The sequence below is a fragment of the Saccopteryx bilineata genome, chromosome 1, assembly GCF_036850765.1.
Source record: "Saccopteryx bilineata isolate mSacBil1 chromosome 1, mSacBil1_pri_phased_curated, whole genome shotgun sequence".
Taxonomy (NCBI): Eukaryota; Metazoa; Chordata; class Mammalia; order Chiroptera; family Emballonuridae; genus Saccopteryx; species Saccopteryx bilineata.
The window spans coordinates 152,421,680-152,444,238 of NC_089490.1; the positions used below are offsets into that span (position 1 = coordinate 152,421,680).

Consider the following 22,559-nt stretch of genomic DNA (forward strand, 5'->3'; position numbering starts at 1 on the left):
AAAGGGTGTGTCCACTGACATGTTTTTTTAAAAAGGAAAACAACTTACATTTATTGAGTAAGCACTATGTATCCTAGCTCTGTGCTAAGCCCTTTAATGTGTTATCTCATTCCTTTACTTTGGGCCAGATCAAGTTCTGGGCATGGGATACAGAAGTGAATGAAAGAGACAAAAAATTTTGTTCTCATTGACCTTGCATTCCTATAGGAAGAAGAAAAACAATAAACAGCATAAGTGAATAAATATGTAGCAGTGTATAAAACAAAGGTGCTATGGACAAAAATGAAAGCCGGAAGGAAGAAAAGAAATATTGCAGGGTATATTTAAATGTTAAATAGGGTCTGATCTGTGGTGGAGCAGTGGATAAAGCATGGACCTAGAATGCTGAGGTTGCCAGTTTGAAACCCCAGGCTTGCCTGGTCAAGGCACACATGAGAAGCAACTAAGAGCTGATGCTTCTCTCTCTTTCCTCTTTTAAAATCTTTAAATTAGTTAATTAATTAATTAAATGTTAAATAGGGTGGTCAGAGAACACCTCAAGAGGGTGACTTTTTTTTCCCCCGAAGTGAGAAGCGGGAAGGCAGTCAGACAGACTCCTGCATGCGCCTGACCGGGATCCACCCAGCATGCCTACTAGGGGGTGATGTTCTGCCCATCTGGGCCATTGCTTCATTGCAACCAGAGCAATAGCGCCTGAGGTGGAGGCCATGGATCCATCCTCACCGCCCAGGCCAACTTTGCTCCAATGGAGCCTTGGCTGTGGGAGGGGAAGAGATAGAGAAAAAGGAGAGGGGGAAGGGTAGAGAAGCAGATGGGTGCTTCTCCTGTGTGCCCTGGTCAGGAACAGAACCTGGGACTTCCACATACCACACCAACGCTCTACCACTAAGCCAACCGACCAAGACCAAGGAGGTGACACTTGAATACAGCTTTGAAGATGGTGAGGGAGGGAGCCATGAGATGTCTAGGAAGACAGCATCCCAGGCAGAAAATAAAACAAAACAGCCAGAGCAAAGGTCCTGGGGTAGGACTGTGCCTGGCATGTTGGAGGAACAGGAAGGAGGCCTATGTGGCTGGAGCAGAGTGAACGAGTGGAAAAGGGGAAGGTGAGGGCAGGAAGTGAAGGTGGGCAAGTTGTGCAGGGCCTCATGTGGGCCATGGGGAGGACTTGAGCTTTAACCCCAAGTTGTGGAGGGCTGTGGGCAGAGAACAGAACCTGACACAGGTGTTCACAAGTGCCCTCTGATGGCTGGTGTGGGAAGGACAGACTGAGGGCAAATCCAGGAACCGGGGTGTAGGAGGGGTGACTAGGGTGGAGGTAAGCAATGATGGGGCTGGACCAGGGAGGTGGTCCTGAAAATGGTAAGAAGCAGCCAGATTCTAGATATACTTTGAAGGTTTAAGCCCACAGAATTTTTTTTTTAGGGCAGAGGGAAGGAAGAGGAAGAGAAACATCAACTTGTCGCTCCACTTAGTTGTGCCATTGATTGTTTCTCATATGTCCCCTGACTGGGGCTTGAACCAGCCACCTTGGGATCGAGCCAGAGCCGTCTGGGTCAAGCTGGTGCCCTTGTAAGCCCAGAGTGTGAGCATAATAAAAAGGGAGGAACCAGGGATGACATCAAGGTTTTTGAAGACTGTTGTAAAATCCTATTGACAACACTATCTGGTACAATTTATTATTACTTCCAATTCCCAGATGGGGAAACTGAAGCTCAGAGAAGTAAGGCAGGTACTCCAAAGTCACACAGCAAGAAGTGTGCAAGATGATATTCAAACCCAGGTCTGACTCCAAACCTATTTCGGTCTTCTTTGGGGAGCAACTGTATCTCTCTCTCCCAAACTCCACAGCTCTCCTATTCTCTCTTTCATCTCCTGTTGCCATGACAATGAAACACAGTGATTAGTTTCCCATGGCTTCTGTAACAAATGACCCCAAACCTGGTGGCTTAAAACAATACAAATGTACTATTCTGGAGGACAGAAGCCGGACATGGATCTCTGGGCTAAAATCAAGCTGTTGGCAGAGCTGGCTCCTTCTGGAAGCTCCAGGTAAGAATCTGTTTCCTGGCATTTTCCAGCTTCTAGAGGTCACCTGAATTCCATGGCTGGTGGCCCCTTCATCTTCAAAGCCAGCAATAGCCTTAAAGTCTTTCTCACCTCATATCATGCCACTACCCACTGCTCTGGTTTACTCTTCCCGGTTTAAGGATCCATGAGATTACATTGGTCCAGAATAATCTGCCCACCTCCCCATCAGCTGGTTAGGAACCTAAATTTCATCTGCAAACTTAATCCCCCCTTTCTCATGTAGCATAACACATTCACAGGTTTAGAGGGATTAAGATATGGACCTTTGTGGGAAAGACCCTCACTCTGCCCACCATATCCAGCTAGGTCACAAGGGCCTCTGTGACCTCATTATCCCCTGGGACCCAAATTTAAAAGGCACCCCTCCTACATGGTTGTTGGTTGGCAAACCTCTTGCCAGGCATTTGAACCTCAAGTCTTGACTCTAGCTGCCATGGTAGCTAAATCTGAGGAAGCCCAGAAGCCTTGCTCAAGGGTCCAGGCTGTGTTTAAAAGGAGCAAGGCCTTACTCACCAAAGCTTCATCCTCATCCCCACCCGTCTTCTGGAACCCAGGCGGTACACATATGTATGCATATGTATTTGGGCATGTGTATGAAAACAACCTGCAGCACATTCCATCACAGCAGGTGAGTTTGGGGAACTACAGGTTGCCCAGTATCTTTAGCCAAAACTTCCAGGTGAGAAAGCTATACTGCCCACCCCCTCTGCATAGTCCACTTCCCTCTGAGCAGACCTAGAATTGCATCTTGAATCAGTGAGGACCAGGGTGGGCCTTTCACTAGGAGGGGCCCTGCAGGTGTGTCTGGGGAGGTAGTGCCAGCCTGGCTGAGCATGGGCAAGAGCTGGGTCTGCCCTGCAGGTACTTGACACAGGAGAGCAGCTGATGGTCCCTGTGGACGTGCTGGAAGTGAATAATGAGAGCACTGTGGAAGTTTCTGCTCTCAGGAGCCATAGCTGGGGCGGTGTCTCACACTGGCACAGCCCCTCTGGACAGTGCCAAGTTCATGCAGGTGCGTGGGGGTTGGGGCTGTGGTGCTGAAGCCGCCGGGGTGGGGATGGACAGAAGTGGAGGGCATAGAGTTCAGGATGGGGGTGGGTGCAACTGGAGGCAAGTAGGAGGGTGGGGTTGAGACATGGGCTGAAGTTAGGAGGAGGCTTGGTGGGGATGGAGTGGGGGTTTGGGTTGGGGACGATGATGGAGCTAACGTGGAATGGGGCATGGAGTTGAACTGGGAAAAGAGTTGAGAATGGGATCATAGATAGGGTTGGAGTTAGGGATCAGGGAATTGGGGGTGGGGGTCTTTGGTATTTTTTTTTCTTTTTCTCTTGTATCCCTCTGAAGCTGGAAACGGGGAGAGACAGTCAGACAGACTCCCGCATGCGCCCGACCGGGATCCACACGGCACGCCCACCAGGGGCGAAGCTCTGCCCACCAGGGAGCCATGCTCTGCCCCTCCGGGGCATTGCTCTGCAGCGACCAGAGCCACTCCAGCGCCCGGGGCAGAGGCCAAGGAGCCATCCCCAGCGCCCGGGCCATCCCCGCTCCAATGGAGCCCCGGCTGCGGGAGGGGAAGAGAGAGACAGAGAGGAAGGGGGGGGTGGAGAAGCAAATGGGCGCCTCTCCTATGTGCCCTGGCTGGGAATCGAACCCGGGTCCCCCACACGCCAGGCCGACGCTCCACCGCTGAGCCAACCGGCCAGGGCCGATGGGGGTCTTTGGATGGCTTCAAAGACAAAGTAGGACTGGAGAGGAGAGGCAGGTGGATGTGACTGGAATATGGCTTTATGTTGGGTTTGAGTCTGTATTGGGTTAGAGAATTCTAGGACTAGCAAAGAAGGAGCTTGAGAAGGAATGGGGATGACCATAGGGAGGAGGACTTCTCACAGTGCCAGGGGCATCCCCACCCCCAGGTTTACTCCTCCAAGACAAACTTCATGAATATGTTGGGAGGATTACGGAGCATGATCCAAGAGGGGGGCTTCCGTTCCCTGTGGCGTGACAATGGTATCAACATATTCAAGATTGCTCTAGAGTACACCATCAAGTTCTCCATCTTTGAACAGGTGGGGAATGGTCTGCTTTCTCCAGTCCCACCCTCAAGTCTTCACCTATCCCAGGGGTCAGGAACCTATGGCTCGCGAGCCAGATGTGGCTCTTTTGATGGCTGCATCTGGCTTGCAGACAGATCTTTAATAAAAAATAATAATGTTAAAAATATAAAACATTCTCATGTATTACAATCCATTCATTTTCTACCATTCATGTTCACAGTTGCAGGTGGCTGGAGCCAATCACCGCTGTCCTCTGGGACAACACCAAATTTTTATTGGATAATGCATAATGTACACGGGTCATTGTATGGCTCTCACGGAATTAATTTAAAAATATGTGGCATTCATGGCTCTCTCAGCCAAAAAGTTTCCCGACCCCTAACCTATCCTATATCCACCCCTACCCCCTACCAAAGCTCAGATCATTATCCAAGACACACGTTCACCCTCCAGATGCCAGACTTCTCTCTCTGGATGGGTTTCAGGTAGGAAAATGGTTAGTTATTTGCTCTTGCTCCTCTCTCCTGTCCCAGTGTAAGAATTACTTCTCTGAAGTGCATGGGTCCCCACCCTTTCAGGAACGTCTTCTTGCTGGCTCCTTGGTTGCAGCCACCTCCCAGACACTCATCAACCCCATGGAGGTAAGAGAATACCTGTCCCACATTAGATGAAACAAGATGAAAATTAGTTGCCAAGTGCTACTGCCTTTGCTTCCTTCTTCCCCCTCCTCTTTCCTTCTCCTTCATGTAAGACGTGTATAAGACTTGTGTTCCAGATGGCCAGCTGGTCACCACAACACTCTTTACAAAATAGATCCCATCCTTTCTTCCCCAGAGATTGGAGATGCCACCTTTGTAATTTACAAAACTTGTCTATATTTGGGTTTATTTCTGGCCTTTCTTGTTGCTCTGGTGTCTGTTCATGCACTACTATATTTTAATTTTTTCTTAATGAATAGACTATTTAGTAGAGCAGTTGTAGATTAGCAGAAAATTTGAACAGAAAGTATGGAGAGTTCTCATATAACTCTCCGCACATATACAAAGTTTCCACTATTACATACATCTTGCATTTGGGTGGGACATTTGTTACAATAAGCCAATATAGATTACATTATTATAGGACAAATATACATTATTTTTAACTAAAAACCAGTTGACATTAGTGTTCACTCTTGGTGTTGTACATGAGTTCTGCCTATCTCTCTAATTTTTGAGGCCTGGTGTTATATTTTATCAATCTCCATCCTTCTTTCCTTTATCAGTTTTTCAGGCTATTATTCTCTGCTCTTCTATAGAATATTTAGATGCAACAGTTGAGTAGACAAAATCACCTATTGGTTTTTGTTTTTAACTGGGATGGTGTTCACTACATAAACAAATTAGAGATTGTTGTCGCTTATATGATATTGAGTCTATGTATCCAAGAACATATTCATTTGTTCAAGTCTCCCTTTATGTTCTTTACTGGTCTTATTTTTGTGTGTGACAGAAATAGAAAAGACAGACAGATAGGAACAGAATGGAGAGAGATGAGAAGCATCAATTCTTCGTTGCGGCATCTTAGTTGTTCGTTGATTGCTTTCTCATATGTGCCTTGATTAGGGGGCTACAGCAGAGCAAATGACCCCTTCCTCAAGCCAATGACCTTGGGCTTCAAGCTAGCAACCTTCAGGCTCAAACCAGCAACCATACAGTCATGTTTATAATCCCATGCTCAAGCCAGCAACTCCACGGTCAAGCTGGTGAGCCCGCGCTCAAGCCGAGCCCTTGGGGTTTCGAATGTGGGTCCTCTGCATCCCAGTCCGACACTCTGTCTACTGTGCCACTGCCTGGTCAGGCTTTACTGGACTTTTTTTTTTTAAGGTATATATTTTTAAAGATTTTATTTGTTGGTTTTAGAGAGAGAGGGAGAGAGAGAAAGAGAGATCATAGTTGCTTCACTTTAGTTGTTCATTGATTGCTTCTCGTATGTGCCTTGACCAGGCAAGCCCAGGGCTTCAAACCAGCAATATCAGTATTCCAGGTTGATGCTTTATCCACTGTGCCACCACAGGTCAGGCCTTTAATGGTCTTTTAAAGTTTTCTTTATATAATTCTTGCCCTCATCTGGTTAAGTTTCTTCCAAAGTATATTTGCTTTCATTGGCTGCATAACAAATAACCACAGATTCAATTAGTTTAAAACAATAGATTTTTCTCTCATTGTTTCTGTGGGTCATGTATGAGCACTGACTAGTAAATCTGTGCAGGGTTTTTTTTTTTTTGGTATTTATTTATTTATTTATTTATTTATTTCTTACAGAGACAGAGAGTGAGCCAGAGAGAGGGATAGACAGGGACAGAGAGAGATGAGAAGCATCAATCATTAGTTTTTCATTGCACCTTGCAACACCTTAGTTGTTCATTGATTGCTTTCTCATATGTGCCTTGACTGTGGGGCTACAGCAGACCGAGTAACCCCTTGCTGGAGCCAGTGACCTTGGGTTCAAGCTGGTGGGCTTTTTGCTCAAACCAGATGAGCCCGCGCTCAAGCTGGTGACCTCGGGGTCTCGAACCTGGGTCTTCCGCATCCCAGTCCGACGCTCTATCCACTGCGCCACCGCCTGGTCAGGCTGTGCAGGGTTTTTCATCAGGTGGGAATCAAGGTGTTAATGGGCTACCAATGAATCCATCTGAGGCTCTTCTGCCAAGCTTCCTAGTTGTTGGCAGGATTCAGTTTATTTTGGTTGTAGGACTGACATCCTCAGCTCCTAGAAGCCAAGCACTCTTCCTGCCATGTTGTCCTCTCCGCAACAGTTTGCCTGTTTCAGATCAACCGGAGAGTGTCTCTGATGCTTCCAGTTTTTCTTCTGCTATTTAAAAAATGGACATCTTTTAAAGAGCTTGCCTGATTAGGTCAGGCCCACCCAGAACAATTTCTCCTGATTCACTTAAAGTCAACTGCTTAGGGGCCTTTATTGCATCTGCAAAATCTCGTCACCTTCGTTATCATGTAACCTGATTAGGGGAGTAACATTTTATTATGTTCACAGATCTAGCTCACATTCAAGGTGGGGGGGGCATTATGATAGAGCATGCATATTAGGGGAGGCAGAAATCATGGCAACCACCTTAGAATTCTGCCTCCCACACTTAGTGTTGTCTTTTGTGCAAATGTAAAGTTGTCAATATTTTGATATTGGAGCATTTCATAAAAATTTTTATTTCTGGCTCTTCAGGAAAATTGGCCGATCTGGCCACCTGGAGCCTGCACTCCCATGGCGCTACATTTGGTACTATGTGGAGGCTGCCATAGACCCCCTTTGGCTCACATCACTTCCCTTCCCCTCTTGGCCTCTTGAGCTTCTAAACCGTGGGTTGAGAGCACACACAGGCCAAGGAAAGAACAGAGAGCTCTCTGGGTTTGACACTCAGCTTTGCACATTCCTGAGAAGTTTCCTCATTTGTTGGAAGGGACAATGGCCATTGCTGAGGGTCATTGAGAGAATTAAATCAGCTGCCTCACTCCTTACCCTGCTCAGGTGCTGAAGACATGGCTGACCCTGCGCTGGATGGGCCAATACAAGGGGCTACTGGACTGTGTCAGGCTGATCCTGGAGCAAGAGGGCACCCGTGCCCTTTATAGTGGCTACCTGCCCAACATGCTCGGAATCATCCCTTATGCCTGTACTGACCTGGGTCCTTCAGAGGGGGTAGCATGGGGTGAATCCAGGCCCTAGCAAGCTTCCTCTTGTCCCTCTTTCTCTTACAGATACTCAGGTGCTTCTGGCTGAAGTCAGGCAGGGACATGGCAGACTCTAGTGGCCTGGTCAATCTGTCGTCAGTGACGCTGTCCACAACCTGTGGTCAGATGGCCAGTTACCCACTAACTTTGGTGTGCACCAGGATACAGGCTCAAGGTCAGCCTGGCCCTAGTGGCCACTGTGTAGGTGCCTTTCCCCGCCCCCCTCCACCAAACCTCCTTATTCTCATATCCCCAAACTCTCCACTTCTGATCCTGGCTAACTTCACTGACTCTCAAACATACTAAGACTTACACTCATCCTCAAATCTGATTCCACACCTCAAATTAATAAAAATGAACATCTATCTTCCAAATGATTCCCACGAACTCCCTCTAAATGTGACCCCCATACTAACCTCAAGACATATACCCCCAAAATGATCTTCCTAACTTTAAATAAGACCCAGCACTCAATTGGCTCCAAAGGTCAAAATGGCTCCTAAATCCACCAAATCTGACCCTTAGATATCCCAAAACTCATAATCACTTCACCCACAACCCTAGAAACTCCCCAAATATGACTTCCTTGAATGGACTCTCAGCTCCTAAACCAATCCTCAAACATCTGAACAGGTCCTTAGTCAACCATCTTCATGTCTCCAAACTATTCCTTAGCACACTTCCCAAAATCTCTAACAGATCTTATCAGTTAGATAAGCTCCAATATTTTCTAAAATGTTCCTGAAAAGGAAACCTAAAAATTACTGCCTGAATTGATCTCACTCTCCCCAAACTGACCAATTTCCTCTAAAAGTCTTCCAAAGTCCTTTCCAACTGACCTTTTCCACCCAGGCCCCTGGCTTCACACCCCCCTCAACATCCCAGCCCCCCCCCCCCCCCAGACAGCCGACTTATCTCTCAGGTCCTGAGCTTGTTCCTGTACCCACAGACACTGTGGAGGGTTCAAATCCCACCACGTGCAGAGTCTTCCAGCGGATCCTGGCCCAGCAGGGCTGGCCAGGGCTATACCGAGGTATGACCCCCACCTTACTGAAGGTGTTGCCGGAAGGTGGCATCAGCTACATGGTGTACGAAGCCATAAAGAAAACCCTGGGTATATAGGCACTGAGCTAATTGACACAACCGAGGCAAAAATGGACAAGAGTTCCAGTCTCCCCTGGCCTCAATGAGCCCTCCAGGCCTGCGCCTTAGGGAAGTCTTTTTCAGGAAAAGCAGGCTGGGGGTCTGGGTCAGAAGATGCTCCGCAGGGTGCAGCCTGAAACTCTTATGAACTCCAGTTTAACACATAGTGGTCTGTCCTGGCTCCAGGGCAAAATAGTGACTATGAAGTCAAACAAGCAATAAAGTGATGGTTTCTGCTAGACATGTCTGGGATACCTGGGCCCAGAACGGATAGTTGGGTACAAGAATGGAATTGAGTATCTGCGTTCCCTGAGTATCTGCTGGGAACTTTGGGACCCTCGGTACTGAGTGGCAAGCCTGGATGATGCCTGGGTCCAGGAAAGAACTTGAGAACCTAGGATCGGAGCTTGGAGCTTGGGTCCCAGGACCTTATGTGAAGCAGAAGTGGGGTGTGGAATTAGGGTCTGAAATCCCTCAGTCTTGTGAGGGAACCAATGGCCCAAGACTCTTAGTTCATCAGGGCAGCTAGTTCCATGAGTCCTGAAAGAGAAGGGGTTCTAGATCCTTGGGGTACAGCGGGATTCCTGCGTTTTCTCTTGCTCTCAGGTCGCTTCAACTCCGGAAGCACCTGATCTCCAAGGCCTCAAACAGGCCATGTGCCTGGCCTACTCAGCCAGGTTCCGGGGAGCTAAGCCTGCTTGCTGTCTGGCCTGAATTCCGACAGCCGGTTTCCACTGCCTACGTAAGCCGCCACTCACTCCCGCTCTAGCTAATCCCCCGTCGCCGTCTGGAGGTCGGCTCCGCCCCAATGCAGCTGCGCTTCCACTAGCTCCCACCAAAACTGGGCACCTTTACTTCATTCCCATTTGTCCGAAGCGATGTCAGTCTCCTAACAACATTCTCCCCCCCCCCCCCCCCCATCCCCTGTCGCTCAGCCATTGGCGTAGAAGTCAAGACTAGAAAAGGATTCTGGTTAACATCGAAAGCCAGTCCAAACCCAAGCGCATCACCCAGAACTCGTCAGAGATTGGGTTGAAACGACTGCCAATCTTTACAAGAACCGCCTTACGCACGTATTCATTGGCTTGCGTACTCGACTATCTCACCTGGCGCCCCTTCATCCCGTTCAAAGGAGCATTTTGCCCCTCCTTCCTGTCCGCTTGACTCTTTGGAGCGGTCAATCGGTTCTGAAGCCGCCCCGCGATTCTGGAACTCCCGCTTCATTGGGCCTCCCGCCTTTTCGGATCGCCTCGATTTACCAACCCAGTGCCGGCAGCCCGCAGCTCATTGCCTCCAAGAGCTATCGATCACACGGCGCCTCCCGCCCAGTGTTTCTCCCGGCAGTCCGATTGGTCGCTCGCCTACAGAGCTGCGATTGGTGCCCGTGGACAGAGACTGCCTCCCATTGGTCTAGCCCTGCCGTCCGTCACGGCGCCGGGAGGGGGTGTCCCTCTCCCCACCTCGTCGTCTTCCTAGCCGCTGGGTTCCCAGAGTGCTCTGCGGCCGTGTGGAGCGAGGCCTTGTTCCCGCGTTGAGCCGCCGCCGCCGCTGCCGCCGCCGCCGCCGCCGCCTCCTCCTCCTCCTCAGCTTCAGCCTCCGCGCCAGGCCCGGCTCAGCCGCGCCATGTCGGACTACAGCACGGGAGGACCCCCGCCGGGGCCGCCGCCGACTGCCGGCGGGGGCGGGGGTGCTGGGGGTGCTGGGGGCGCCGGAGGAGGCCCTCCACCGGGCCCGCCAGGCGCGGGGGACCGGGTCGGCGGGGGCCCTGGCGGAGGTTCGTCTGGGGGCCCTTCGCAGCCCCCAGGTGGGGGCGGCCCGGGAATCCGCAAGGACGCCTTCGCCGATGCCGTGCAGCGGGCCCGCCAGGTGAGGAGGCCGCGGGCTCGAGAGGGGCGCGCGGGCGGGGGAGGGGGCGGGGTCACGTGCGCGCGCGCGGGGTCGCGGGTGGCGGGGTACCGGGACCGCCGCGGGGTCTCTTGGGGCAGTAGTCAGAAGGGCCCTGGGCCAACCCAAGCGCCTTGAGTGGGGTCCCTTACTGGCGACTCTGCGCAGAGTGTCGGGGCGTCCAGGAGATTCCCAAGAGCGGTCCCTGGGTGTGCAGGGGCTCCGGAGTGCGATCCCTCACTTCGGGGACCCCTCCCCGCCTCAGGATACGCTAAGGCATGCGTGCACCACTGTGCTGGAAGGAAAGGGTCTGCCTTCCTGGGATAGGGCTTACTTGGCCCCCACCTTCCCATCAGGACTGAGAGCGCTGCCACCAACCCAGTCCCGTTTCAGCACGCTCTCTAGGAAGAAGGGACATGAAGGACAACAAGTCCTTTCTCTTGAGTGTGGAATGGGGACCCTTTGCTGCCAGACTGGTCAAGCACTTAAGCAAAACGGGGAGGGTGGGCATCGGGGCAGACTTTTCTTGATGCTTCCGGTGGCTTAAAAACGTGGTCTTTTTAGGAAAGAAGGGAGGGTCCCGCCACAGGCTTTTGAATTTGATGACAGCATGGAGGTGTTGCATGCTGGTGGGACAAACCTTACCAGAGCCTGGAGAGGAGGAGACCCATAGTATGGAAGGTTTTTGCTGCCGTGTCAGGAAGCAGACCCCATCCTGACTGCCATAATTCCAGTGCCTCCAGGGCAGGGTTGGAGGGGGTACCATTAGGTTAACGCCCTGTTTCACCCCATGTGATCTGTGGCTTTCACCTTTCTAATGTGCACCTGATCTGCTTGCCCACTCAACTGTCTTGATTGAGAAACAGTTCTATAACTAGTGTGCTATGGGTTGGGGTGGGATATGGGTCCATCTGGGCAGCCCAAGAGCTTTGGCTCAAAGTGTTAAAAAAAAAAAGATTGAGAGATGAAAAGATGGATGCTTAGATTCTGGTTTGTGTTTCTTTGGAAAACTTGTAATAATTCCACAGAGTTTAGTTTTAAGTTTTTTGGATTGGGGTTTATTTGAAGTTGCTCTTCATATGGCTAAATTGTAACATATGTTCCAAAAGTGTCTTTTGTTTCTTCAAATGAAGATTTCAGATGCCTTGAAGTAAAAACTTCTGAGAGATTTGTTTCACAAATACAAGATTCTGAGGGTGAGGGCGATAATAGTCTTCAGCATCCCCGAAGTACAGTCACACTTTCTGGTTCTCTGAGACCCTCCCTTGTGGAGATGACCTGAAGACCTTTTATAGTACCAAGCTTCTGCTCCTTTTACCCCTGAAACAAGTTGGTATGGGTTATAGTCTGGCCACAACAATTTAGACCCGAATCCCATTGAGAAGGGGAGTTTTGAAATTCCTGGGTAACTCTTGAACTCTGAGGCCTTAGATGAAAATTCTTTCTAGATTTGTCTTAACTAACAGGCTCTTTCCTAAGTCAGAGGAAGCCTACTCCTAGGCCAAACAACAAGACCAGAGAACAGGAAAGGTTCTAAGTTCATCTGAGCCCCAGGGAGGTTGCTAATTCTTCTCTGCTTACAACTTCATTTGTAGATTGCAGCCAAAATTGGAGGTGACTCTGCTACAACAGTGAATAACAGCACTCCTGATTTTGGTTTTGGGGGCCAAAAGAGACAGTTAGAAGATGGAGGTAAGTACCTGCTGTGAGGAGGGGCTGGGGGTAGAGAGTGAGATGCTTTGTTTGAATGTGGTTCAGTGTTGGGGGGGGGGGGGCCTGCTGCCATTCTGTCTTTTAAAACCTCAGCAATCCCAGCTTTGTTCATTCTTTTTGTTGGGCCGCCATCCTGAGGTATCAGGTAGCTGAGAGGAGAGCAGGTTGACTGTGGCGAGGTCCAAGTTATGTTGTAAGTTCTCAAGATTGTCCTTCCTCTTCTGGTAGGCTGGGGAAGTGCTGGTACTTTTATTGAGGCCCCATGTATGGTTGGCCATAGTAGCCAAAATGATCAATGGGGTGGCCAGCTGATTTCTTTCAGCCAGGACCTTGCTGCCCAGGGTAGATTCCATCCTGAGCTAGAAGGACTCAGATGCTGCCATCATTATTCTCCCGTTCTAAAGGGTTTTTTTTTTTATCCTTCGTGCTGGTGGCAGGATTGATGAAGTCCGACCTCATGTTGGGATTGGTCTCTGCTACTCTCCTGTCTTGGCTCTGATATTGTGGGTGGGGGGAGAGAATGCTTGCCAGAGATATATGGCACCAGCATCAGATTTGAGGCGGCTGTGGGTAGATGGGTGCTGATACCCTCTCTCTTTCACAGACCAACCGGAGAGCAAGAAACTGGCTTCTCAGGGAGACTGTAAGTCCATGCAGAGGGAAGCTTCAGGATCTTAGGAGGTTAGAAGTCGGGAGTTAGGCACACTGGGCACTTGTCCTTTATGGATGCTCTAGGTGTTCATCGTCTGGGGTTTGTGGCCTTTGGGGTTCCCATAGCCCCTGAAAATTGAGGCAGAAATATTTGATGCATGTGCTTTTGGGGGAAGGTCCATCATGCTCCCATGCTCAGGAGGACTTAGGCTGTAATGGTGCTAGTTGCCCCTGTGGAGGCAGGAGCACCTGGAGCCAGTGGTGTTCAGGGTTCCAGAGAAGAGACAGGCCAATCTTGCCTTTGGATTTTTTCTCTCCAGCCATCAGTTCTCAACTTGGACCCATCCATCCTCCTCCCAGGTAAGTTATGAGTTGGAGAACATGTTTTCTTATCTGCTGGCTATCTCTGGCCTTTCTTACTGTCTTGGGAGAGAGCTCTGTCTGAGGGCCCTGCACTATTTAGGGCTGGTCTACCAGAGACAGGACTGAGAGGCAGAAGGCACTGCCTTCGGCCCTGTACTTACCTGTCTTCGGGAGTGGAGGGAGGAGAGGGTTGTGGCAGTTTGCTCTAACAACAGAAGCGTGGTCTCTGTACCTTGGTGCTGCTTTTGTTGTGGGGACACTCTAGAAGCTCAAATATCTACCTTCCTAGAAAAGTCAGGTTTTCTTATCTGTCCTCTGTAAAATGCCTGTTCCCTGGGAGCTGGGGAAGCCTCAGGTTGTGATAGCAGTCTTTCCTACCTTTTTACCACTGCTCACCCCCTCCCAAATGACTTTAGTGAATCTGATATAGAATCCTTTGTGAGGGACCACATTGACCATTGTTTTTTGTTGTTTTTTTTAATGGTCCAGAAGCTTTATGAACTACAATAAAAACTGCTAGGAAAATTAAATGAAGAGGATAAAGAATTATTTTTTTTTGAAGTCAATATATGTGAAATTTTGCTCCATCAAGTTGCCATAAAAGTGTCCAGGCGCTCACTCTCCCCATGTCAGGGACAACACTGTCCAGGGGCCACACTACCCCAGAACAAACCTCTCGTGGCCCAGGTGGGGAAACGGAAGCCTCAAGTGGTCGAGTGACCTGCTGTGAAGTGAGGGAGTCCCAGCCTCACACTGTTAGATTATGCTTAGACCTGTGGGGTCTTGGTCCCATCATAGGAAATAGGGCAGAAACATTGGAGGCCTTTTCTCCAGGCAGACTCTCTGCTGCTTTTCCATTTGAGACTGACCTTCATTATCTCTACAGGACTTCAATGACAGAGGAGTACAGGGTCCCAGACGGCATGGTGGGATTAAGTGAGTGTGGGTGATCATAGTCTGGGTGCCCATTTCACCCGCCACCCCCCCAGCCCCCCCCCCCCCCCCCCGATCATTTTCTGGGAGCCCATGCAAGCCCAGAAGCATTTGGTCTGCAAGGGCCTACCTTATTCTGCTCTTACCTGTTCTTTCTGGGTGGGAAGAATGGCGGAGCTCTCAACAAGGCCCCCAACCACTGAACATTAACATGGCCAGAAACCCCCATCACCTCGTTTGTTTTGTGCTGGCTCCTTCTGTCAACTCAACTTTTCTCCTTTTCTTCTTCACCTAGTTATTGGCAGAGGAGGCGAACAGATTAACAAAATCCAGCAGGATTCAGGCTGCAAAGTCCAGATCTCTCCAGGTATGAGTGAGCCAGGTTCATACCAGAATGAATGCTGGGCTGGGCTCTTTGCACTGTAGTAATGCCCTCATTTTTAACTTGTCGGATTGACATTCATGTCAATGAAATGGGCTGGCATTTGTTTATTTTGTTGTTTGTTTATTGAGTTCCTTCCATGTACCAGGCTTGGTGCAATGTCTCTACTGTACAGCACCTAAAGGTATAGCTGTGACTTTGGGTTTCTTTCATTTTGTAGGTGGGGGGGAGGCTGAGGGGGAAATACAGAATCGAACACAGGGAGCCTCGTTCCAGATCCGCTGTGAACCATTAAGTTGCCACCTAAACTAAACACCAAGTGGGAATATGGGAGGCAGGGCGGCACATTAAAAACAAAAGCTTTGAGGACAGGCTGGGTCCTCTGTAGGTTTCAAGTGCAGAGTGGAGTGTGTTGACTAGAGGGTCCACATATGATCATCAGTGGTGGTGGGAATGGTCCAGGGTTTGGACCTTCCAGAACCTGTTTCTCCTACCTCATCTTTTTCTCTAAAACTTCTGTTTGAACTCTCTATTGAACTTTAGTCTTCCTGGCTTTGGCCTTGCACAGAGTAGCCTCCCAGGTGTTTGGGGAGGTGACCTAATTTGTCAGGCTACTGAATGGCTTTTGATCTGGAAATTTCCTTATCTGTGCTAATGGCCCTTACAGGGTCTGCAGGTCTGGAAGGGGACTGACCCTATCACCTTTTCTCTCCAGACAGTGGTGGCCTCCCCGAGCGCAGTGTATCCTTGACAGGAGCCCCAGAATCTGTTCAGTAAGTGCCTGGCTGGGCCTTTTGTGGTGGGAGTGGGCAAAAGTCCTCTTGATCCTTTTGAAATTTGGGGGTGACTCACCATGTTTTTGCACCCCCCAGCTCTAGGGATTATAGTTTTCCTATTTGTCAGACACATGTCTTGGAGTCACCTTTGCTTGAGATGGGGGTGGGGGGGCACAGATCACCAGGCCAGTAGTCCCTTTATTTATTTATTTATTTATTTATTTATTTTTTCCGAAGTTGGAAACGGGGAGGCAGTCAGACAGACTCCCACATGCGCCCAACCAGGATCCACCCGGCATGCCTACCAGGGGGCAATGCTCTGCCCATCTTGAGGCGTTGCTCTGCCATTCTAGTGCCTGAGGCAGAGGCCACCTCAGCGCCCAGGCAAACTTTGCTCCAGTGGAGCCTTGGCTGCGGGAGGGGAAGAGAGAGAGGAAGGAGAGGGGGAGGAGTGGAGAAGCAGGTGGGCGCTTCTCCTGTGTGCCCTGGCCGAGAATCGAACCCGGGACTCCTGCACGCCAGGCCAACACTCTACCACTGAGCCAACCGGCCAGGGCCTTTTTTTTTTTTTGAATCTTTTAAAAATGTATTGATTTTACCATGAGAGGAAGGGGGGGGGGGTAGACACAGGAACATTGATCCTGTATGTGCCCTGACCAGGAATTGAACTGGGAACCTCTGTACTTCCAGACAATGTCCCAACCAACCGAACTATCTGTCCGCCAGTAGTCTTTTAAGTGATGAGATGACATCCCATTCTTCATCTTCCCAGGAAAGCGAAGATGATGCTGGATGACATTGTGTCTCGGGGTCGTGGGGGCCCCCCAGGACAGTTCCACGACAATGCTAATGGGGGCCAGAATGGCACAGTGCAGGAGATTATGATTCCTGCGGGAAAGGCTGGCCTGGTCATTGGCAAAGGCGGGGAGACCATTAAGCAACTACAGGTGAGCAGTTGGAGCAGAGGACAGAAGGTTCCTTCCATTCCGAGAAAGTTTCCTTCCTGGGTATGTTAACACACAGTCACACACATGCGTGCTTGTGCTTTGCCATTCTTTTCCTCTTTCTGATTATGGTCCTTGCCTGTAATGTACTAGTCTGCAGAAAGTTCTTTGAAAGTCCTATACTGATAGTTTACATTGGTTTTAAAGGAACGTGCTGGAGTAAAGATGATTTTAATTCAAGATGGTTCCCAGAATACAAATGTGGACAAGCCCCTTCGGATTATTGGGGATCCTTACAAAGTGCAGGTGAGCACACTCTGTAGGTGGGGGGGGGTCGGTCTAGAGAAGTGAGAGAGAGCTGGTGGGCTGGCTGGAGATTTGAGTGAAAGTGGAGAGATTTTCAAGAGCACTGGCTTTTAAGTTGGCGCAGGGTTTATATTGTTGTGTTACATTTTCTTCCCATTCATTTGTATGTGAGCAAGTGGCCTAAGTCTGATCCTCCATTCACTCATCTGGAAAATGGGGGTGCTGGCTGTGCCTTCCTCTCAGGGTGGCAGATATAGAGCTCAGTACCTGTGTGTCCGTCCTTAGCCTAGGCCTGTGACCCCTTGGTTTATGGGAGGCTGGGAATGCAGTGGGGCAGCAGGGTTTGCCATGTGCACAGCACAATGCCCTTTGTCTTTGCAGCAAGCCTGTGAGATGGTGATGGACATCCTCCGGGAGCGTGACCAGGGTGGCTTTGGGGACCGGAATGAGTATGGATCTCGAATTGGTGGAGGCATTGATGTGAGTGCAGGGCTCTTCCTGTGCAGTAGGCAGCAAAAGCAGTAGAGCAGCAGGGACTGAACCCAGCTAACCCTCTGCCTCTCTCCCTCAGGTGCCAGTGCCTAGGCATTCTGTGGGTGTGGTCATTGGCCGGAGTGGAGAGATGATCAAGAAGATCCAGAATGATGCTGGTGTGCGGATCCAGTTTAAACAAGGTCAGGGCCGAGTCGTGTGGATGTGTTGGCCAGTCCTGTCCTCTTCAGATTACTCAGGGTCAGCTCCAGGCAGCTTAGTGCCATGATTAGCCTGCAGTGCCTTGTTACTCTTAAATTTTGTGTGTCTTCTGTGGGACAGCCCCGTGAGAGTTGGTGCTGGGCAGACATTTTGTATTTTTCTCTCCTCTTGAATCTACCTCTTCCCTCTGCCCCACCAGTAGCCCATCCTGGCAGGGCAGCCTGGATAACTTGAGCACCTTGGGCTGGATGAGATCATTGCCCCAACTCTGGGCTCCTACCAAGCCTGTGAGAGTCCGTGAGGGCAGTTCTCTGGGGAAGAGGAACCCTTTAGTTGCTTTTCAGAGACTATTTTTTCTTAGTACTGTAAAGTGCATTAGTTAGTTCTGGGGGTTCCAATTGCAGAAAGAAGCCTAGCCATCTCCCTGCCAATCTGGTCGGTTTCCTTCTTGGGGACGTGGGGCCTCCCTACCTCCTTCCTCACTCCTGAGTACATGGAGTGTGGTGAGCGGCACTGAGTCTGAGATGTCTCAGACACCTAGCTTGGCACAGTGCTGCCCCGAGGAGGCGGTGATTTGGAGTTGTGCTTCTCTTTTAAATCCGTGTCTCTGCTCTCTGGGTGCTGGCCTCAGATGATGGGACAGGTCCTGAGAAGATAGCTCACATAATGGGGCCCCCAGACCGGTGTGAGCATGCTGCGCGGATTATCAATGACCTCCTCCAGAGCCTTAGGGTAGGTGGCATGGGGTAGGTGAGAACAGCTGATGGGGCAGAGGGGACAGGCCTGGCTACCTGCATTTATTCTACATGTCCCTCTCTTGCAGAGCGGTCCCCCAGGTCCTCCAGGGGGTCCTGGCATGCCCCCAGGAGGCCGTGGTCGAGGAAGAGGCCAAGGCAACTGGGGCCCTCCTGGCGGGGAGATGACCTTCTCCATCCCCACTCACAAGTGTGGGCTAGTCATAGGTCGAGGTGAGTAGACTTTCCCTGCCCTTTGTTCCTCATCCATTCTCTCCTCCCACCCTCCCTTCACTGCCTGTCTCTTTTCTCTTCCCATCCTGCCTTCACTGCCTGTGTCTCCCACAGGTGGCGAGAACGTGAAAGCCATAAACCAGCAGACGGGCGCCTTTGTAGAGATCTCCCGGCAGCTGCCACCCAATGGGGACCCCAACTTCAAACTGTTCATTATTCGGGGCTCACCTCAGCAGATTGACCACGCCAAGCAGCTCATTGAGGAGAAGATTGAGGTGGGTTCATGGAGGTCTCTGGGGCCTGGACTTGGCTCCAGTCTCCCACCCACTAATTTTGTCCATTCACCTTTTAGGGTCCCCTCTGCCCAGTTGGACCAGGCCCAGGGGGACCAGGCCCTGCTGGCCCCATGGGGCCTTTCAATCCTGGGCCTTTCAACCAGGGCCCACCAGGGGCTCCTCCTCAGTGAGTATTCCTCTCAGCTGCCTGGAATTTAGAACATGGGGCTCCATACTGCTGGCAAGAAGAATAACAGGCCATGTTTTCATTTCTATTCACTACCAAGAGGTCCATTCTCGTTTTTCAGAAGCAGTGATTTCAAACACGATCCAGCCCTGCCCTCTGTTTCCCAGATACCATTTTTACAAAATACTATAGGTGTTGACCACATGCATAAAACTGTGCGTGTTGAATTTGGGGGACTTTGTTTCACAGCCTGGGTTTTATGGGTTGTTGTTAGTTGTCTTCCATATTTTTCTGGACCCCCTTCCTACTAGCCATCCCTACCCCCACTCATGTGTTCCCTCCCCTTTCTTGTCCTGCAGTGCCGGGGGCCCCCCCCCTCACCAGTACCCACCCCAGGGCTGGGGCAATACCTACCCCCAGTGGCAGCCACCTGCTCCTCACGACCCAAGTAAGTAAGGCTGCCCAATTGAGGGGCAGCACAGGGTCTGGGCATGGGACAGATGTGTCACCCCTCAGCCTGCACTCCCCTCCTTTTGCAGATAAAGCTGCTGCAGCCGCCGCAGACCCCAATGCAGCCTGGGCCGCCTACTACTCACACTACTACCAGCAGCCCCCAGGCCCTGTGCCTGGACCCGCACCCGCACCCGCAGCCCCCCCCCACCCAGGGCGAGCCCCCTCAGCCCCCACCTGCGGGCCAGTCAGACTACACTAAGGCCTGGGAAGAGTATTACAAAAAGATCGGTGAGTGTCGGCTGCAGCATGGGTTTTCAAGTCAGCCAGGAGGGCAGCTGTGTCCCCTCCCTGTTCTCTGACTATGCGCCCGCCTCCTGCAGGCCAACAGCCCCAGCAGCCCGGAGCTCCCCCGCAGCAGGACTACACAAAGGCCTGGGAGGAGTACTATAAGAAGCAGGGTGAGTTACAGAAAAAAGGCAACGGGGTGTAAGTACAGCTTAGTGAACGTAGTCATAACTATGATTTTGTTCTGTGATGTGGATACTAGACTTAGGCATGGTGATCATGTCGTAAGGAATTTAAATGGCGAATCACTGTTGTACAGCTGAAACTGATACTGTATGTCAAGTATATTGTAACATAACTTTTTTAAGAAGCAGGCTGAGCTGGTGGGCCTGAGGCGAAGCAGGGTCAAGCCCACTTTCTTGCCCAGCCACACTCATCCTCTCCTTGACAGCTCAAGTGGCCACTGGAGGAGGTCCAGGAGCGCCCCCAGGCTCCCAGCCAGACTATAGCGCTGCCTGGGCTGAATACTACCGACAGCAAGCTGCTTACTACGGACAGACCCCAGGTCCTGGTGGCCCCCAGCCTCCACCCACACAGCAGGGACAGCAGCAGGCAAGTGGGAATTGCCACCCTCCTCCTCCTCCTTTTTCCTTCCAACCCCCAGCCACCGTCCATCCTGCCTTAGTGGGTAGCGCCGGAAATCCCTTCCCCTGCGGGGTGTGTCCTTGATGCCTGCAGCGGGGGCCGTGTGGCCGGAGGTCTCCGGGAGTCCCCAAGAGCCAGGGGAAATGTGCGCTGGGTCCAGAGGTTAAAGAAGAGGCCTCCCTCCGCCGGCTCGCTTGTTCCTGTGTAATGCTGTCGTGATGTTGGGGGAGAATGCGAGACAGATAAAAGGTGGAACTGTTGAACTGGTGGGTAGTCCTGGGGGTGGAGGGCAGGCCGGTCGCTGAAACATTGGTCACCATCCTGGCTGCTAACTCAAAAATCTGGCCACTTGGGAAGAAAATGGATATTTTTTCCCCTCTCTGCATTACTTTTTTGGCTTTTGTTCTTTTTGTTTTTCAACCCACGATCTTCTCCCCGACGTTGTCCAAGTGACTGTGTTTGCAGGCAGCCTCAGCGTGGGGTGACCCTGGCTCCAGTGGGGATGTGGGGAGCCTGCCAAGGGGACTGGCCCCGGAGCCCCTCGCTCCACCTGGGCTCGGCCTCTGCTCTCACGCCCATGCCTGTGTCCTGGTCTTGTCTGTGAAGTGGGCATGATGATCTCTGCCACCTTCCAACCTACCTCACAGGGGTGTTGTGGGGACACCGTGATCTCTGAGATTGTTCATGTTGTGATGCGCCGGGAGCCACCGCCTTCCCCCCCTACAGACCCTGACTTTGCTTCTCTTTCTCTCTACCCCCTCCCCCACGCTCCTGCTTCTCTCCTTGCCTTTATATCACTCTTTCTCCTCCTCCATCAAGGAGCCAGTCTGACTTCAGCCGAGTCCTCAGAGCACTTGACTAGACAGTTACAGATACATCCTGCTAGCCACCGGCTTGGGAGAGGGGCTTCCTGGCCCCCTCCTCACCAACCCCCAGTCTCCTGCCCCTGCCTTCCCTCCCCAGAGTGACCAATTCCTATCTCTTCCCTCTCCGCAGGCTCAATGAATCGAATGAATGTGAACTTCTTCATCTGTGAAAATTCTTTTATTATTTGTTTTGTTTGGGGGCTCTTTTTTTTTGTTTTTGCTTTATTTCCATTTGTTAGGCGAGAGAGTGATAGCTGCCTTGCGGGGTACAGGGGAGTCCTCTCTGTGAGTGGCTGGAGGTCCATGCCAGCTTTCGCTCTCTCGCTCATTCTGTCTCTTACATGCTTTTTTTTTTCTTTTAAAATTGGGGTCCTTCATGTTGAGCCAGCCATAGAAGAGAGCGAGAACTAAATCTCTGCCAAAAAATTTTTTTTAATAAACACAAAAAGTGAAACAAAACATATAAAATTATATATATATATATAAATCTCTATACCCCACCCCAGCCTTCCTGAAACTGCTTCTTTCAGGTGAAAGCAGTTAATTTTCTCCCTACCATCTCTGGCCCTCTTCATGTTTTTAAAATAAACTTTTAAAAAGGAAAAAAAGTCACTCTTGCTATTTCTTTTTTTTTAGTTAGAGTTGGAACATTCCTTGGACCAGGTGTTAATATTGCAGGAACACCCCCAACCCGGCCCACCCTCGGCCTCTGCTCCTCTTGCTCCTCCTCCCTCTGCCCGCGCTCGGCTCCCCTCGGCCCCCCTCGGCCCTTCCCTCCCGCACCCTTCTCCCAGGACTGGTCTGTTATGTTTCATCTGTTCAAGAAGACATTGAAACTGAAAACAAATTGAGAACAAAAAAATTGTATGGCAGTTTTTACTTTTTATCGCTCGTTTTTAACTTCACAAATAAATGATAACAAAACCTCCCCATGTCTGCTGGGTGCCGTCTCTCTTTCTCTGTCCCTCACCTGCCCCGGTAGTTTTGAAGCAGATGTTTGTTCTTTATAGATGTTGTAAAAGCCTGATAACGGTGATTGGAAATTATAAGCTTTATGTTTTTCTTTTTTCAAGAAAATAAATAGAAAAGAAAATAGTTTTCTGCAGGCACGTTGTACTTTCCTATAACTTTTCCCCTCCCCTCCCCTCTTTTTTTTTTTTTGGTTTTTTTTTTGGTTTTTTTGTTGTTAAATAAAGTGCTTTTTGTCTAAAACTGTGTGCTG

At 50.4% G+C, this 22,559-nt stretch overlaps 2 protein-coding genes and 1 long non-coding RNA gene across 3 annotated transcripts; 2 read left to right on the plus strand and 1 right to left on the minus strand.

The window, feature by feature from the left end:
• Positions 1-2,524: 2,524 nt before the first annotated feature.
• SLC25A41 (solute carrier family 25 member 41) lies at positions 2,525-8,992 on the plus strand. Its single transcript, XM_066274424.1, is given in 8 exon segments — positions 2,525-2,719; positions 2,953-3,011; positions 3,013-3,103; positions 4,005-4,157; positions 4,679-4,786; positions 7,668-7,824; positions 7,866-8,045; positions 8,820-8,992. Coding segments are annotated over 8 exon segments (1,116 nt in total).
• Positions 6,764-10,341, minus strand: LOC136334347 (uncharacterized). Its single transcript, XR_010731147.1, has 3 exons — positions 10,120-10,341; positions 7,821-7,986; positions 6,764-6,998 (listed from the first exon to the last, which is right to left on the minus strand). It is a non-coding gene; the product is annotated as an uncharacterized lncRNA (long non-coding RNA).
• A 170-nt stretch (positions 10,342-10,511) lies between these two features.
• On the plus strand, positions 10,512-22,265 carry KHSRP (KH-type splicing regulatory protein). The gene is given in 20 exon segments (XM_066274410.1): positions 10,512-10,879; positions 12,493-12,589; positions 13,215-13,253; positions 13,582-13,621; positions 14,511-14,560; positions 14,853-14,924; positions 15,655-15,712; positions 16,488-16,662; positions 16,867-16,965; positions 17,347-17,445; positions 17,537-17,639; positions 18,290-18,390; positions 18,482-18,626; positions 18,741-18,901; positions 18,979-19,088; positions 19,448-19,536; positions 19,628-19,740; positions 19,742-19,829; positions 19,922-19,999; positions 20,278-22,265. Coding segments are annotated over 20 exon segments (2,238 nt in total). The 5' UTR covers positions 10,512-10,636; the 3' UTR covers positions 20,556-22,265.
• Positions 22,266-22,559: the final 294 nt, after the last annotated feature.